The sequence below is a fragment of the Hesperophylax consimilis genome, chromosome 11 (assembly GCF_061612785.1).
Source record: "Hesperophylax consimilis isolate HC1 chromosome 11, BYU_Hcon_1.0, whole genome shotgun sequence".
In the NCBI taxonomy this organism is placed as follows: domain Eukaryota; kingdom Metazoa; phylum Arthropoda; class Insecta; order Trichoptera; family Limnephilidae; genus Hesperophylax; species Hesperophylax consimilis.
In genome coordinates this window covers 25,573,231-25,591,131 of record NC_142846.1, presented here as the reverse complement: position 1 = coordinate 25,591,131, position 17,901 = coordinate 25,573,231, and the positions used below count along the sequence as shown (strand labels likewise).

At 33.7% G+C, this 17,901-nt stretch overlaps 1 protein-coding gene across 1 annotated transcript in view; it reads left to right on the top strand.

Annotated features, from left to right (window-relative positions):
* The window catches only part of LOC149419969 (monocarboxylate transporter 12-like), an 85,484-nt gene that overhangs the window by 55,896 nt on the left and 11,687 nt on the right, over nucleotides 1–17,901 (top strand). The window contains exon 2 of the mRNA XM_089637397.1: nucleotides 3,977–4,101. Coding sequence (XP_089493523.1) covers nucleotides 3,991–4,101 — 111 coding nt within the window. The 5' untranslated portion in view covers nucleotides 3,977–3,990. The remainder of the gene's footprint in view (nucleotides 1–3,976; nucleotides 4,102–17,901) is intronic.

Genomic DNA, 17,901 nt, shown 5'->3' with positions numbered 1-17,901 from the left:
TCGCAGTTGCAAATGCCATTAGTTATCGAAGTCTGCGGCCGGACAAGTTGTTCACCCATACGCGCTGGACGCTATTCACTACGTAACATAATGAGGAATTAGTAGCTAGAAGCTAGAAGTGCACTTGCACTAGCTAAAGACGTGAAAGCGATGATAATATTGTTTTTTTTCGGAGTGAATGAATTTTTACTTCGTTTGAAATAAATATCATATCTATTATTTTGTTTAAATTAGCAATATTGACAAATGAACATTGCTAATTCATTAAGAAGCTCCAAATTATTGGTAATAGTTTCTTGATAAACTATTAGTAAATTCCTTATTTATCGGAACACGTATTCAAGCACCTGCATTTACCGTATTCAAGCACCTGCATTTACATTGTTAATACATAATGACGAAATGCGAAAATATTAGGTTTTTTATGAACACGTGTTTTGACATCGGGAAAATATATTCATATTTTACTAAAAGTTTATCTGGAAACCTAATAATTCATTCTTTAAGGGCCTGAAATCCCGTTTTAAACCGGACTACCAATAATTTGAAGAGATTATTAATAAATTAATAATACTCATTTTTCTCCTTTCGTAAATTTCGGGGATATAAAAAATACTTTTTTGAAAATGTAGATGTTACCAAATCTATTGAGGATTGAGACGGTAACGATGAAATCACGGTATTGTGTGAATTATTGCCTATATTAGTTCCAATTTTGAAAATTATCTTTCAAATATTATATCACAAGTAGGTACGTCATCACTTTTCAAAATTCTTCACACAATCAGTTTCAATTTTGAAAATTATACTTAAATTCAAAGCAATTTTGAGTTCATTGAACCAGTTTTAGGTATGTAGGATTCACAAATAATCGAAATTACTATTTTTGATGACTATGTTTATCAATTTCAAAATGCCATTCTTTTACAACAACCAGCTTAGTTAAAAAATCATCCTCGAAATTTGGATAAAATGTAAAATATTCTAAAAATTCTTCCACCAATTATTTCCTATGGCATTCTTCGCTCTTTGTAAGTGTCTACATCTTGAAGAGTATGCCTATATCTTATTTTTCCCCTGGTGCCACCACGTAGAATAGCAGAATACCCCGCTTTGCTTGGAGCAGTGAACAGTGAGCACCAACCGCAGCGTGGTGGGATTTTTATTCGCATTCCTCGCCAAGGAACCAACCAGTAAACCAGTTTAAACTGACACAGCCTCCGCGCCACCTGACGGCCGCAATTAGCAAATGGTAAATCTCGAGGAATGGGAGCCACTCGAACACTCTACCCCACTCTACCTTGAATTTACTCTGAATTGCTGCAATGTCGAGGTGTCCTGCCTCTATTGGGTGCTTCAAACATATTTAATAACATAATGGGTGCTTTATGAACTGACAAACAATATCAATCAATCGCTGCATTGTCAAGGATTCCTGCCTCTATTTGATGACACCTGTAGTGACCTATTGGTTGCTTCAAACATATTTAATAACATAATAGGTGCTTCAATTGTGCAGGATACCTGCCTCTATTTGATAACCCCTGTAGTGACCTATTGGGTGCTTCAAACATATTTAATAACATAATGGGTACTTTATGAACTGACAAAAAATATCAATTGAATTGCTGCATTGTCAAGAATTCCTACCTCTATTTGACAATGCCTATAATTAACTATTGAGTGTTTCAACCATATTTAGAGTTTAACATAATGGGTGCTTTTGAACTGCATCATTGAGTGAATACAGGATCAACGAATACTAATATTATGTTGATAAACTAAGACAAACAATAACAACGGAATTGCTGCGATATTGAGGTGTTATGCCCGGTTAGATAATACCTGTAATGACCTAAGGGGTTTTTCATACGTAGCAATGATATAATACGTGAATTCTGCATTATACACAGCTGTAAATATGTAACTCAGTGAAACAGAATTGCTGCAATATCAAAATGTTCCGCCTTCGTTTGATAATACCTATAATGAATGATCTGATGGGTACTTCATACGTAATGAGTGTAATGGTATAATTGTTACATTCTGCATATTTTTTACATATGTTTAGATTTGTATTGTTGTAAATATGTTTACAGAAGCTTCGTGAAACAGTACCCACCAAATTTCTGCAACGTCTAGGTTTTTTCTACCTCGGTTTGATAATGGCTATAATGACGTAATGGGCACTTCACACAGAATGAGTGTCATTACATATTATTGGCATGCATTGCTGCGCGAATGCAGAATTAACGCACGGCATAATATTTATGCAGCTAATAAGTTGTGATCAATATTGTATAATGACAGTGTATTATAGAATCGGTTAAAAATATGACTGTTATCTTTCAAATGTTGGTCTACCATCATAGATCATATGACATACGTCTTGAATACGTCAATATTAAAACACTTAAAATTAGAAGGCAATTGACTGATCTAATATTTTTATAATTCACGGCCATCTTGATACTGCATTCTGTCTTAGAAATATTCAAATAAATATTCACAATTCCTATTTAAAAAAGCTGTCTGCTTTTAAGATTAGTGAATAAAATTAAAATGCATTTATGGTAGTTTTAGTAAACAATGATATTTAGATTTTTTAAATTAAAAGAGAATTTTAATTGTTTCAGATATCTAAGCACGTCTCACCTGAATAGATTTAAAAATAATATCGCTTATTTTAGCCCTCTGACCCAAATGTGTAATAAGAGTGTGCTGAAGTAGACATTTTCTTCGATAATTTACACGGATTCAGAAAAAATGTTCTGCCGTTTCTTAAACACGTGTAGCACTAATTATTTTACGTATTACTCATGTCTCTATTTGTGTCTCTTTGGTCCTTTTATATATTTTTATAACTTTGTAATTTAATTTTTAATTTGTTTTGAACCTTTAAATTTTTGTAATTGTACGTAAGTAAGAACATCTGTAAAAACCCATATAAATAATTATATAATCAAATAAATTAATAGAAATGTGCAATGAAATATAGACTTTGATAAGTGGAATATAATATTTAAAGTACAACTCTTACGACGGTCAAAAATAGCAGAGATCCACTGCTAAAAGCCTTTTTATACCTTCCATTCGAGTCATACATTCAACAGAGACATTATTCCATAATCTCCGACCTACATTAATTACAAATAATGTCTTAAAATGAATGAATCACCTTGTATCAACACAACCGTAAAGAAAATTCAGTTATTTTTTATTTATTATTGCCCAAATTTTTTCACGCTTTGAATAAGAATATATTTTTTATGGATCTTGAGGAAAGTCAAATCTACCCAAATGTATGTGTTAATCTTTATAAAATTATATTTATAACAAATATTATTTTTTCAGAAAAAATCTTGCTCGGCTTTGGTATGAAAAAGGATCTTTAAAAACAACACTTTCTTTTAGTTTTTAACTAGTTTCGGTCATAACTATGCTATCATCGGGGTAGAATTAAAGCAACACAACGTCCTGTATATTCTACGTTTTTCAAGTGTTGTTCAGTATTGTTTATGGAACTCAAAAAGTATTGTTTTTTAACAGCGATATATTTTCGTATCTTTGGAATTTAAAAAAAAGTATCTATCCAGATATTAATGTAAAATATGTACTGTCAAAGGAAGAAGTGGTGCGTGAGTTACGTGAACGCCTGGTTCACATGCAACTTACATTACACGTTCCTTATTACAATGTAGATTTCTTACCATTTTTAACTTGATGGGAGGTGGGAGTTACATGCTTATCTCCTTACTTATAAACGTGTTTTAAATTTTATACACTTAATAAACAACCTTTTAAGCATGGTTGTTTACCAGTTGTGTAAAAAACAAACAAGTTTATTAGTAAGGCCCTTATTAATTTAAATTTTCTCTGTTTTATGAAAATACATATATGCATTATTTTTTTTTTAAATACTGGACATAGTACTTTTATGCACTTATAATTAACCTTTCGTTATCTTTGTCCACAGATTAATAATTGAAGATGGCACCCGCCGAACCACGCGAGAAGCAGAGGCTACAGACCCCTTCAGATGAAGGCTTTGGGGAAGGAGGAGATACGCCGAAGAACGAGGAACAGACTGAAACAGAACTGGTGAGAACATTATAGAAGTCCTGAAGCCTTTTAATAGCACTAAATTTTTAAAAAATCTTCTAAAATTACTGTGTACAAACTCACACCACGATTACCCACGTGTCTGCTTAAGGGTAAATGGAACATACGTTAATAATCTGTGGGTTCATTGATGGCACTAAATTAATTATTTTACGAACAAATACTTTTTTAATTTATGAATAGGAATAAACAGTTTTGTCCATAAAAATACTCAATTCTTTCAAGAAAGGCATACAAATATAATATTGGATTGAATCATCGGTACAATATTGTATTTGTATTCCTTTCTCGAAAGAATTAAGTTTTTAAAACTATTTATTCATATTTATGTTGTGTATGTTCGGGCGCAAAGAAATAGTTTATTTAAATATTGCAAAGCAATGCCTTGCAAAAAACATTTTTAAATAAAAAAAATAATTAACGTTATATATGAACACCTAGAATATATCGATGGAATAAAGTCGTAAAAAATTTTTTAAGGCGAGTAAAATTATTACTTACGGCAGAGCTATTAGCAAAAATCTAGTTATGAGATATTGTTAGGCAATTTTTGAGTTCCCAAAGGAATGAGTTGATTTGATGTCACCTCAGTAATTATAATCCAAATTCTATGAAACCGGGAAACTTCCTGTTTAGATTCAATACAAAAATGAAACAGCGCCATCTAAGATGCATGTTTTTCACCTAATAAAAACGATTGAGTTAAAATTGTGGTTGGACCTCCACCACTGTGAGCTCTGTCAGATACTAATTGAAATAAGGATTGCCCTAAAAAATCCCACATGTGAATGTCGTTAATAGTTGAAAATAAAACTGACCATAAATGTAACGTGACTAATATCGCCTTGACATGTATTTAAAAAATGTATACACCCACTCAACTACCAAATAAATCCATATATCATAGATAATACATGATCTATTATAAGAGCTTATGACAGTTATAACTACAATTGCAATAGAGATTATAGGTACCTACTCTATGACTAAACATTACATAGTATCTACTTACATAATTAAAGAATTTCATTGACGAAAATTTGATGAAATGATTTGAAACATTCGTCAGCATAGTTTTTTTTGGAAATAGTCCTACCCACTGTCGACATCTCCAAGTGTTTAAGAAATTGAGTTCAAGGCTTGTACAGTCATACAATAAGTAAATGCAGTTTCTCTGCGATGTGAATTTGTTTCACAAGCAAACCGGTGTAGCCCGACCCCTGGGAAGATATTCCTTTTTGGAAAATAAATACAAAGACATCCTCACAATTGACGAAATAATAGAGCTGCTACCTATATAGTTTTAGAAGATATCTATTTTGTTATTACGTAATGAATCATGATCTTGTGTTATTTTGTGACTGCCAAATAGAATTACGTTTTAATATTTTCATTGTTTTGTTGGAATTTTTCAAAAAATGCAAGTGAAAATACCACACGCCTGGCTTCATCCGCATTTTTATACTTATATCCTGAATCAAGAATTCGATTCACTCGATCGTGCCAGGTCTTCCTGGTCTATAACATATTTCACATCCGATTACGAGTCATAATAATATTAATATTAATTTAGTTTTTCTATTTGATCTCTGGTGAGTTGACGTATTGTTCTTGTATTGTTTTGTATTTATTATACCTATATAATGCACTTGCATAACGTGGATTGACTAGATGATCATTTGTGGAAAAGTGTGTGGAAGGGTTTAGTTTTTCCTGTGGGGAAGATTTAACCCGTACATAAAGTCGGAAAAACTATTTTAAATGTGATACCCCATAAGAGCGTTCCAGCCACCTAGTTGGGCAGCGTCGTGAGCTGGTTTAAGGTAGGGGCTGAAGGAAGGGATTTATTAATGTGGGTCTTGAAGAGGTCCAGATTAAATGAAGGGGGAAAAACAGATGCCAGTAGAGCGTTCCACATACGAGCCAACTTATTAAAAAACGATTCGAAGAAACGCCCCGTTCTCGTGAAGCCAATATCAACTATAAATGGGTGTTCCGCTAGTGTCCATCGAGTTTCACACACGTACACCGGGGATCAAAGCTGCTAGCTCCTTAGAGAGCCGTTTAGTGATAAAATGGCCTCAAGGACGCTTGACTTATTAAACATCAATTATTTTCAGGATACTCCAGTCTCCGTCCATTTATTCCGCGTTGACATCTAAGCGTACCTTCATAATCATCTTCATTATCATTTAATTCACTTTATCGTTCCATATAAATATTTTAGTTATCTACATACGAAAATATGTAGTATAGTATGGAGGTATTAAAGATGAGACATTATATCAAATCAGAACACTGTCAAAGTTACTTGCAGGTTTATTTGAAGTCCTTTACACTCAAAATTCGGCCCCTTAGAGTCAAAAAAACGTAACTCAATTTTTTATCGATTTTGAGTTACGGATGGTAAAATGAATTACTATTTTATATTTAAAAGATGGTTCAGAAGAACAAAATACCATCCTTTAACTAAATGAGAAGAAATTATTAATATGTTTCGTTTGTTTAAAAGTATACAACACTGATTAATTTAGAACTATGTTTTCTTGCTCTCCTGTAAAGTAGAGAAAAAATGAGATACGTTTTTTTTACCCTAAGGGGCCGATTATTAATATTAATATTTAAACGAGAGGGTGGTGAGCGAAAAAGGAAGCACCTCGCAGGCAGTGATATTCTCGGTAGTCAGGAACAGAATAAATCGGTTCGGGCTAGTTCGGCCCATCGCGGTGCTGGATACTGATGTTAGTCATCATGATAATATAGTCTAATGTAACATCGCTGCTGTGTTCACTTCCCACAATAGCACAGCCTTTACTCCACTGATTTAAGAGGATATGCATAACTTCACACCATAAGCCTCCCATTATAAATGTTCTGAAAGAAAAAAATGTCTACTTAATCATTAATAAGTTAGGAATTAATCCGATCGACACTACACCACATAGGTTAGTATTGAGAATAAATACCAGATATATCTACTCTTAGTTGGAAGAATTCGGATAATTGGCGCAAATAACATAATGAATTTAACGGTGGGTAAGATTGTGATTTTATATATCACGTTTTAGCGAAGTATTGCGGATGTGGTCAGAATATCTAGCTCTTCATCCCGCAATCATTCATTCATAATCTATACTAGTTTAACCATTAGCTGATACCCGCAATGATAAATTAATAACCTAGCAAAAATACGTCGCTGTAGATGGTTAAATAAAAATGGTGTCACGATGTAATTTTGCAATTAAAGAGAGATTCATTTATGTATTTTCTAAAGTATTTAACAGAGTGCGTACATTTACTGTACGCATGAACATTGTTAGGTGTTACTGTGTTCGTACACGCTAATTTCCGAAACCGCCTAACCGTTTTTAATGAAATTTTGTGAATATGTATGGTTGTTTCCACTTTGAAACACATCATAGTTTTAGAGCCGATAGGTGGCGCTGTTGTCGAGAACTATAAATTATTTTTTTCAGCTTTATCATCCAAAATACATACAACTACAAATTTGCCATGTGGTGGTCATGTCAGATCGTGGTGTCGTCCTTGTAGTAGTTGTTTGGTACATTTTATAATAACTTATAGCATTTCAGACGATATGGACTATATACTAAATTATTGTGTCATTTTATTCTCTATTACAGCAATGTTTATTTTGGGGAACATCTTTGTTTTATTTTAACTGAATAATGAAAATCTTTTTGTCTAACACTGCTAAACTTATAAAAGACTTTGGCGTAGTTTACACAGTAAAATAAAATCCGTTTTAAATCAATCTAATATTTAAAATACTGAGAAATAACAACATAATTTAGATATGCAACTAATAGACAGTATAGTTCAAATATAAATCTGAAATTTGGTGTTCTGAAGCAGCCTACTATGATCTGTAAGCTCTGACATCATGCAATTTTGCATAGTAGCCTACGTAGTGGGTACACGTAAATAAAAATTTCTTTTTTACTCGATTTCTAGAACAACGTAAATATTAAAAAGACGAATACTAAAACACACCCTTATTATTTTTTAATGATAAACTAATGTTTTTAAGACAAAGTTTTATGCATAGCATAAATTAATTATTATAAGCAATAATTATTGCAATTAGTCGCCTGAAATATCAATACAAATTGAAAATATCTCCCGAGTAAAAATAAATGCCGCCAACGGGAATTGAATCCGTGCCTTCTGATGTCCGGTCAGGAGCTCTGAAACCACTGAGCTATGTCGGCTTATTTCCAACCCGCCAAATGAATGAAGGCACGGATTCAATTCCCGTTAGCGGCATTTATTTTCATCATCATGTTGTATATTTTGAAATAGATTAGTATTTCTTAAAAAAATAAGACGGAAATAGTAAAGTAGTGATTAACAATACGTTTTTCAGTAAAAAGTCGATTAATAAAACGTATGTTCGGTAAATATTTTAAAATTTGAAGAAATATCTTTATAGAAGACACCCACTAGATTAGTCACATAATAATGAAATGAAAATGGTATTAGTTTTACAACCTTGAATGTGAAGCGCATTTTTTTATGAACTGTTGACATTTTTTATACCATTTGATTAACATCTCCATTTTGATGTTATCTCCAACAGGATTTTGATAAACGTATCTCAAAATACTACGTGACTGACTGTTTCATCTTCAAGTGGTTCTCTTAAACGTCACTTGACATTTTATACAATATTATTAAACGTGTTATTAATAGAAACAGAATAATTAAAAAAAAATAACATGTTTACGTGAAAAAACTGTTAAATCGAATGTCATATTATAAAGTAGGTTTAATAATTTTTGTTGTTTGTTTTTGGGGTGTTATGCCGTATTTCTTGAACAAAAAATGCTTTTGGCCGTGAGAATCTAAAAAACTTACCTAGGTTTAATAAGTTTAATTCGAAAATGTATTTGAATGACAAATAACATAAAATACTGGGTTCGTGTTCTAGCTCTGCACGTATTTAATTAATAAAATGAACAGCATGTACGATACGATGTATGACTGTGAATGAATCGAGTGTCGAGCCAGAGTTGTATGACGGTCAATTAGTCGGTTAGTTTGTCAAGAAGTAAATTCTCAGTATCGCCATGGTGTAAGACCACCATTGTGAATTGAAATGTTGCTTGAAATGGCTTTGGCCGTGTATGGTGATCAGATCTGAATATCCTGGTCCTTCCCCAACTTCCTGTTCCCTATCTCCTTCCTCCCCCAATACTTTCAGCCTCACAACGTACCCCAAATGGGAATGCCATAGTCTCGCTGGTTGCAGACGGTTGGGACTCCTGTGCGGTTTCACTTTCAAAAAAGTAATAATACTAAGCTAATTCATTTGAGTTCTACGTTTTTTTTGTTGTTAATAACATTTTGGCAGCTAACATGACTAGAAAACACCTATCAAAACTATTTTTATTAAAATTATGTGGTTTAATTTATGTTAGTATGGCGCCGTACTCTGCATGACACCTAAAATATACCTATTCATATTATATAAATATATAGTCACTGGTTGTATATAGATATACATTTACCATAATATTTAGTTAATATTATTCCTAAAAATATGAACATGGACATATATGAACTGCTTACTGCGGTTTAAATCCAATGAATCCACTTAGATTTCACCGTTAATACCATTTTTTTAAATCTAATGAATCCACCTAAATTTCACCTTTTATACCATATTTTTAAATCCAATGAATCCACCTAGATTTCACCGTTTATACCATATTTTTAAATCCAATGAATCCACCTAGATTTCACCGCTTATACCTATTTTGAAATCCAATGAAATCACCTAGATTTCACCGTTAATACCATATTTTTAAATCCAATGAATCCACTTAGATTTCACTGCTTATACCTATCTTTAAATCCAATAAATCCACCTAGATTTCACCGCTTATACCTATCTTTAAATCCAACAAATCCACGTAGATTTCACCGTTAATACCATTTTTTTAAATCTAATGAATCCACCTAAATTTCACCTTTTATACCATATTTTTAAATCCAATGAATCCACCTAGATTTCACCGTTTATACCATATTTTTAAATCCAATGAATCCACCTAGATTTGACCGCTTATACCTATTTTTAAATCCAATGAATCCACCTAGATTTCACCACTTATACCTATTTTGAAATCCAATGAAATCACCTAGATTTCACCGTTAATACCATATTTTTAAATCCAATGAATCCACTTAGATTTCACTGCTTATACCTATTTTTAAATCCAATAAATCCACCTAGATTTCACCGCTTATATTTATCTTTAAATCCAACAAATCCACGTAGATTTAACCGTTTTTACCACATTTTTAATTCCAATGAATCCACCTAGATTTCACCGTTTATATCATATTTTAAATCCAATGAATTCACCTAAATTTCACCGTTTATACCATATTTTTTAAATCGAATGAATCTACCTAGATTTCACCGCTTATACCTATCTTTAAATCCACCTAGATTTCACCGTTTATACCATGTTTTTAAATCCAATGAATCCACCTAGATTTCACCGTTAATACCATATTTTTAAATCCAATGAATCCACCTATATTTCACCGTTTATAGCATATTTTTAAATCCAATGAATTCACGTAGATTTCACCGTCTATACCATTTTTTTTTAATCCAGTGAATCTACCCAGATTTCAACGTTTATACCAAATTTTTAGGTTCTATAAATTTGGCACATTATGATAAACGATCGCTCAAAACGTTGTGCAAACTTACCATAATATGCTAAAACTCACTCGAATGGATACCTACTTATATATTCTTCAAAAACTGTGTATTAAATAAAATTGGTTTTTCGCTTTTTATACAACAATTTAATTAACGAAAAAATATAAAGAAATAAGGAAAGTTTAAGTTTACTGTAGTTAGAAAATAAAACATTGTTTTTTTTTTAAATTTACTTCTAGTTATATTTCAATAATTGGAACATTGGAATTGGAACTAGTAACAACGTGATTTATTTTTGGGGTATTATGCCATTTTGCGCTACTCTTTCCTTAGCCATCGTTTCGGGCAACATTAAAGTGTCCATCATAAAATCTGCCCCGATGATGGACACTACTGCTGTCCGAAACGTTGGTTAAAAAAGGAGGTAGCGCAACACGGCATAATACCCCAAAAATAAATCACTATAATACTTTTGGCCGTGAAAATATCAAATGATATTACGTATATATATACATGTCACAACTTATAAAAGGTTCAGATTTGTTGGAAAAACTGTTTAGAATGTAGAAATTAAATTTTTAAGTTTTACATCCGCCGAAATTTTGCAAAAATAAAATATTCTAAAACGTGATAAATAACTTTTTGATTTATTAACGGATACGATTTTCTGAAGTTACGCCCTGAATTCTATTGAATCTATAATGTCTATGTGATATCTATTACAAGCCTTAGGGCCTGAAGAAATACGACAGTCTTATTTAAATGTACAATCTTCCTAACTCACTGAAGTTTGCAACTATTGCTATTAATTTGCATGTCCCCATTTTAATTTGCCCGAAGAGATGGACACCTGTTTTCACAAGTTATCACCTGAATAATTACGATTTCTTAAGTCAGGACTAAAGTGCCATTCAAACCGTGAATGCTAATATGATGTACCTCGATGTAATAAATTTAATTTATTGATCCAGTGCTAATATTTATCAAAGTAATATTTCATACCACCTACGTAAGTGTTTTCAAAAAAATTTTTGTAGCAAAAATGATACAGCTACAAACATTGTGAGAAGTTCTTTGTGGTTTTTCTCCTATATTTGAATTTGCCCCATTTTTAATATAATCTTAAAAAATCTGATTTTTATTACTATTGAAAAGAAACAAATACTATATATAAACAAATACTATAAATTCACCCTAATGTATGTAATATATATATATAAATCGCACAATTCATATAAATATATTTTTAATATTTTGGCTATCACCCTTCGAGAGTGTTCTTGACTATCGTTTTAATATATTAGAGAAAGATAAAGCATATTAATATTAATATTATTTTTTAAATTTGTATTTTTTTATGTGAATACCGCTCAAGAGTCCCAAGAGTTGGAGCTAGCGAATGGTGGTCTTACATCAGTGCTATACTGAGAGAATACCTTCCACCGTATTCATATAAGAAGTAAATAAACAAAATAATAGTCCAAATAAATCCACCATCTCACAGACACTTTATTTTTAAAACTTTCTTAAGACGGTAGGTATTATGATATTTATGATTCCGATTTGACAGCTCGTAGTAGGAACAACTCTGGCGGGATAAAATATAGTATCCAACATGGTCACAATTAAGAACCGGGAACAGAACATATTAATCAAATTTACAGACAGATGGAATAACAAACGATCGATTTAAAACTGGACTTTTCATGCTGTCAATTATAATGGATTACTATCTAATTAACTCTGAAAAACCTGATACATAAATCACTTAATGGCATTATGTGTGTAACGTTTAAGCCCAGTAGTTACCGATTGTTCAAAACTAAATTGCAACAAGAGGAAGCTTATAACTTTTATATATTTATAATCAACAGATTGCCAAAGAAACCGATTTTTTTTATTTTTTATTATTGTACGACAGACAGGTAAGTCCAATTATGGTACAATTTTATTAAAACTAACAATACATGTACATATATTTTTTAAAACATGGTATAGTGATATTAAACACATCTATATCCGCTGGTAGGGCATTTAGCAAGGTCATACCTCTTGTCATGCTATGTTGGGCAATGACATCTGTCCGACCCTGCGGTATACAGAATAGGTCGTGGCTACGATTTCGACAGGAACGAATAATCCACAGCATGACAGGAGATATGGGCAATCGATAAGGTTTTTTAGTAACTTTAATTCAAATACCATGAGTCCGGCATTACGCCTAGTCTCCAGGCTTTGGTAATTTGTCTCCTTTAGCAGTTCCACGTGATGCATGAATTTCGGATATATGCCGTATGATCGCATGTAAACATACCTTAGGATTTTTTTTTGAATTTGTTCAATCATATTTATGTATTTAAGTTGATAAGGTATCCAGACAGTACTGGCGTACTCCAGCTTGCTTCTGACCACTCCGTTGAACATGGAGGTCATTGCTTCTATGTTATTGAATTGTTTGCAAGTTCTAATTACAAAACCAAGAGTTTTGGAGCAAGCCGAGGTAAGCTGGACTATGTGCAGAGGCGGATTTGCCCTTAGGCCTATGTAGGCCCGGGCCTAGGGCGGCCAGATATTAGGGGCGGCCAATCGTGACAAAAAAGTCACAGATGATAACAAGAAATTACTTCCTAAGTACCTAAATATTCTACGTACGAAATAGCGATATGCAAGAGCGTGTTCACACACAGCACACAGCGCGCCCCCACGCCCCGCAGCCGCCCTCGCCGCACCTATCATGCTCCGTCGCTCGCCCGCTCGCGTATTTCCAATCCCTACCGTGATTCAGTTGCGCTAGTGACAGAACCGCGTTAGGTATTGTTATGCATAATAGCTAAAAGTTGTCAATAAAGTAAATTCATTATGTAGTCTATAGTCTATATCAGGGGTCTCCAAACAACGGCCCGCCAATGTCATCAATCCGTCCTGCGACAATCGACAACTATACAGTAATTGAACTAGCGAATTTAGCAAGCGTATTTTTTTACATTAATTCCACACAGGAGGCTTTGAGGAAAATATTTTCCCTCACGACCTATGTCATCTTAGGTGATGCTGTGTGGAGGGTCTTTTTAAGGAAGAGAAGGATAGGAAGTTCTGAAAAGGAAAATGTATGAGGGGTGGGTAGGAATCTGGGGATTAGTGTGTCTAGGAGTGACATACGTATGAATACATCCCTCCAACTGCGGTGCAAGGCGATGGGTCAAGATAGTCCGGCTGGAAAGGTCAAAAAGCCTCCCTCACCCAGTCTCTCTCGATCCGGCCCGCCACGCAGCAGGTGGGCAGACGTATCCGCCGCCAAGACCTGGACAAATCTCACCCCATGAACCATGAATGATAATGGCAGGAAAATTAAAACGGTTTTGACCCTAGGAACTTACTGAAAAGTTTGGATACTCCTGGTCAATATGATGGGTACTGAGAAAGGGGCGGCTACATGGTCTGGGGCCTAGGGCGGCCAAGACTGCAAATCCGCCTCTGACTATGTGGTTTGAAAATGTCAGCTTGGGATCAAAGATCACCCCAAGGTCCTTGATGATGTTTACGCGTGTAAGTACTTCACCATTCATTCTATACTGGCAGAATACCGGATTTTGTGAACGACTATAAGTCATAACAACGCATTTTTTAATATTGAAGTTAAGTTTATTTTCTACCGACCATATCATGATTGAATCGAGGTCGGCCTGCAGTTTCGAATAATCATAATCTGATTCGATTTCCTTCATCAATTTCATGTCATCTGCGAATAGTAGACATGAGCTGTGACGTATGCAATCCTGAATGTCATCAATCAGAATAAGGAATAACATGGGACCGAGATTCGATCCTTGAGGAATTCATGACAGAGCTGCGAACTTATGTGAGTCGTATCCATTTATATTTACATACTGACTTCTATCTTTTAAATATGACGCAAAAAATGTCAGTAAGGGTTGATTAAAACCTATTTTATGCATCTTTTTTATTAGAATATCGTGATCTACTCGGTCAAATGTCTTTGCGAAGTCAGTGTAGATTACGTCCGTCTGATGCCTACAGTCTAGGCCTTGTGCTACCCGTCGAGAGAAAGAGAGTAAGTTGGTTACCGTTGATTTTTTCGGTAAGAAGCCATGTTGATTACCTCTTAAGAAAGGCGTGATTTGTGGACTTTTCAGAAACCCTACCAGATGACAACACGGGTGAAAAGGTGCTGAAAAAAATCTATTTCTAAGTGCAATCTAATCCCATGTGTAAAGTGATCTAACGAGAAAGGAACCAATGTACATATAAAATAAGTGCAAAAAATAAGGTAATTGCTTGCCTTATATAGTTTTATTGCGTTGTGGCTCTATTTTAGTTCGTGTGGGCGATATTTTTTTCAAAACAACAAGCAGCTTGTAAAGAAGTTTGAACATATGAATAGTGTTACCTATTCTATTTCCAGTGTCAATAACTCTGTTTTTTGCGCGGACTTTTTTTAATTTTTTTTTGTGGCGGATGTCTTGAAAGAAGCACACATCCAACCGGAGGCGATCATATCTTATGTTATTATCAGCCACCATTGGTTTTTTTGCTGAAATTTGAATAAACCGGCTGTAGGATAGCAGGCGCCTAATATTATGAATAACTAAATGTTATGTAGAAGGTAACGATTCTTTTCTAATTACGGTATTTAGGTATCTACAGATTTATTGTAAAATACTCGTACTTTTAAAACATATGTGTCTTCTATAGTTTTCGTTAAGACGAAACAATACTCTAAAATAAAATCATAACGACTTAAGTGAAGAAGGCGTGTACGAGAATATGCGGCGCATGCCTCCGAGGTATTGGACGGACTTACTGTCGAATTTGTCCAAGCAGGCCTAGAAAATGATCCTCTCTAGGGGATTCATTTTAATTAATTCTTATGAACATATTATTAAAATCTCAGATATTTTAGACTGAAGACCTCGGGAAGTTATTAATTCAACGTCTGGAAAAATAAAATCCTATATTTTAATGGCAAGGTACGTCTTTTATTAATCTTAAATATAAAGATCTTACATCCCGTGTGCATCCTTTTAAAAAATATGGTTACGAATTTGTCGGAATTAATTAAAACGTTACCCATGGGCAAATCCCGATAAAGGTGGTGATGTCTCATCTTAATCTTATATTCTGCACTCACCTATCACGCTCTCTAAGGAAGGCTCAATTCTCTGGCAAGAGGTAAAAATATGGCTGTATTTTTGTAAAAGAAAAACAAACGTTACCGTATGAATAACCTGAAAATATTTGAATTCCTCCTACTTGCATCGAAATAAAGGAACAATATTTATTCATTTTTCAATGATATAAGAGGCTAATAATGGGAACTCGACAATATGAACGCTCGGCTACTACTTAATGGATTAAGTTTATAACACTTCGATTGATTTTCTATGAATTCAATCAAATACTCATCCATTGATATGTTAAAGAAATGATAAAAGCACATAGGCACGGTGTTAAAAAACACATTAATCATGTTTTGTTTGCCTAAACGTGTAATTAATTGAATCCTAATAAACGGATGTCAGTGAACAGCATGTGTCCGATAGAAATTAGGATAAACCCATAAAACACCGTTTTAACTAGTGGCGTAGCCCACAAATTCTCAAGCGCTGTGGCAGGCTTCAATGCCTATTCATAACATTATCAAGTCCCTCTTTTGCTTGGGAAAAAAATGAATCGTCTTCCTTACTGTCAATCATGGAAGAATTATTATTGATTTGAAGGCCTCCGTAGAGGAGTAATTGATTTAAAAAAATTGTCATTTATATTCTCTTAAACACAGTTTACATAAGGACCAGTTATACAACAAATTTTAATATTCAGTATCTGGATGGGTTAGTCGTAATGTTTTGTGAACACCTCACTAGGAGAACCTATGCTTGAATGTTTTGAAAGTGTTTGAATGTTTTAGGTACAGTGTTATTACGCCGTAATAAGTAAAAACACAGCATCGTACGTAAGATTCTCCAGGAGGATACTGTGGTTCCACCTATACAGGCAGTATTGTATACATATTAGGTTACAAACAATTAAAGTACATCATAATATTACGTATACTTCATTAAGTGTACAACCTACATTGATGGCTTCCGTCGTCGAGGGGTAAGGCTCCCAACTAGCAAGCCAGAGGTCTCGGGTTGAAATCCAGACGCGCGCAAGAGAATTTTATTTGATTAATTTGTGTTATTTCACAAATTACTAATTTAAAATCATATACGGTATATTTGCGGCACTTTCCAGAGTGGTAGATACTCGCGGATATTCACTATTCAGAGTTGAAATATTGCTTAAAATGGCTTTAACCGTGACTAGATCTGACTAGCCAAGTACTTCCCAACCTCTCAATTACCTTCGGCTTTGCAATATACCCCAATTGGGGATCCCATGGTCTCACTAGCTCCAGACGGTTGGGACTCTTGTGCGGTTTCACATAAAATAAAAAATAGTAGATTTTTTTAGTGTTTTGATGCATCCGGGAACGCTCTGATCTTTAGTATTAAGTTTAGTATATCTTATAGTGAATAGCTTAACATATGTTGTAAGAAAGAATACGTTATTACGTATTTATTTATTTATTTATTTATTAACGGACATCGTCCAAATTACAAAATAACTACACGAATAAAGTCAAATGAAAAATACAGGAGTAGACAAAGGTACATGAAAGCAAAGACATATGGTAAATATAATATAAGAAAATAAAGTGACAAGTCGAATCAAGTCAAGAATACGCCGGCCGTGGGTCAGGACCACAGTATTCACAATATATATATACACAATATTCCGTCACTTGTTTAGCGACTGGCAAAAATCATTCAGACTTATCCCAAAAAAGTTAAGTTTTTGACATGAGTTGACCAGTCTACACATTCTGGACAGTGGTGAATAATATATATTTGTCGAATGATGGTTGAGGAAGAGGAGTTCATTATTTCTGAGTATTTGCGAGGGGATATTGAAGGGAATGAGTTGCAGTAGAGTAGGTGAATCAATAATACCATTTATAATTTTGAAGAAGCAAATGAGGTCATTTCTTTCCCGACGGACTTCCAAAGGAATAACGC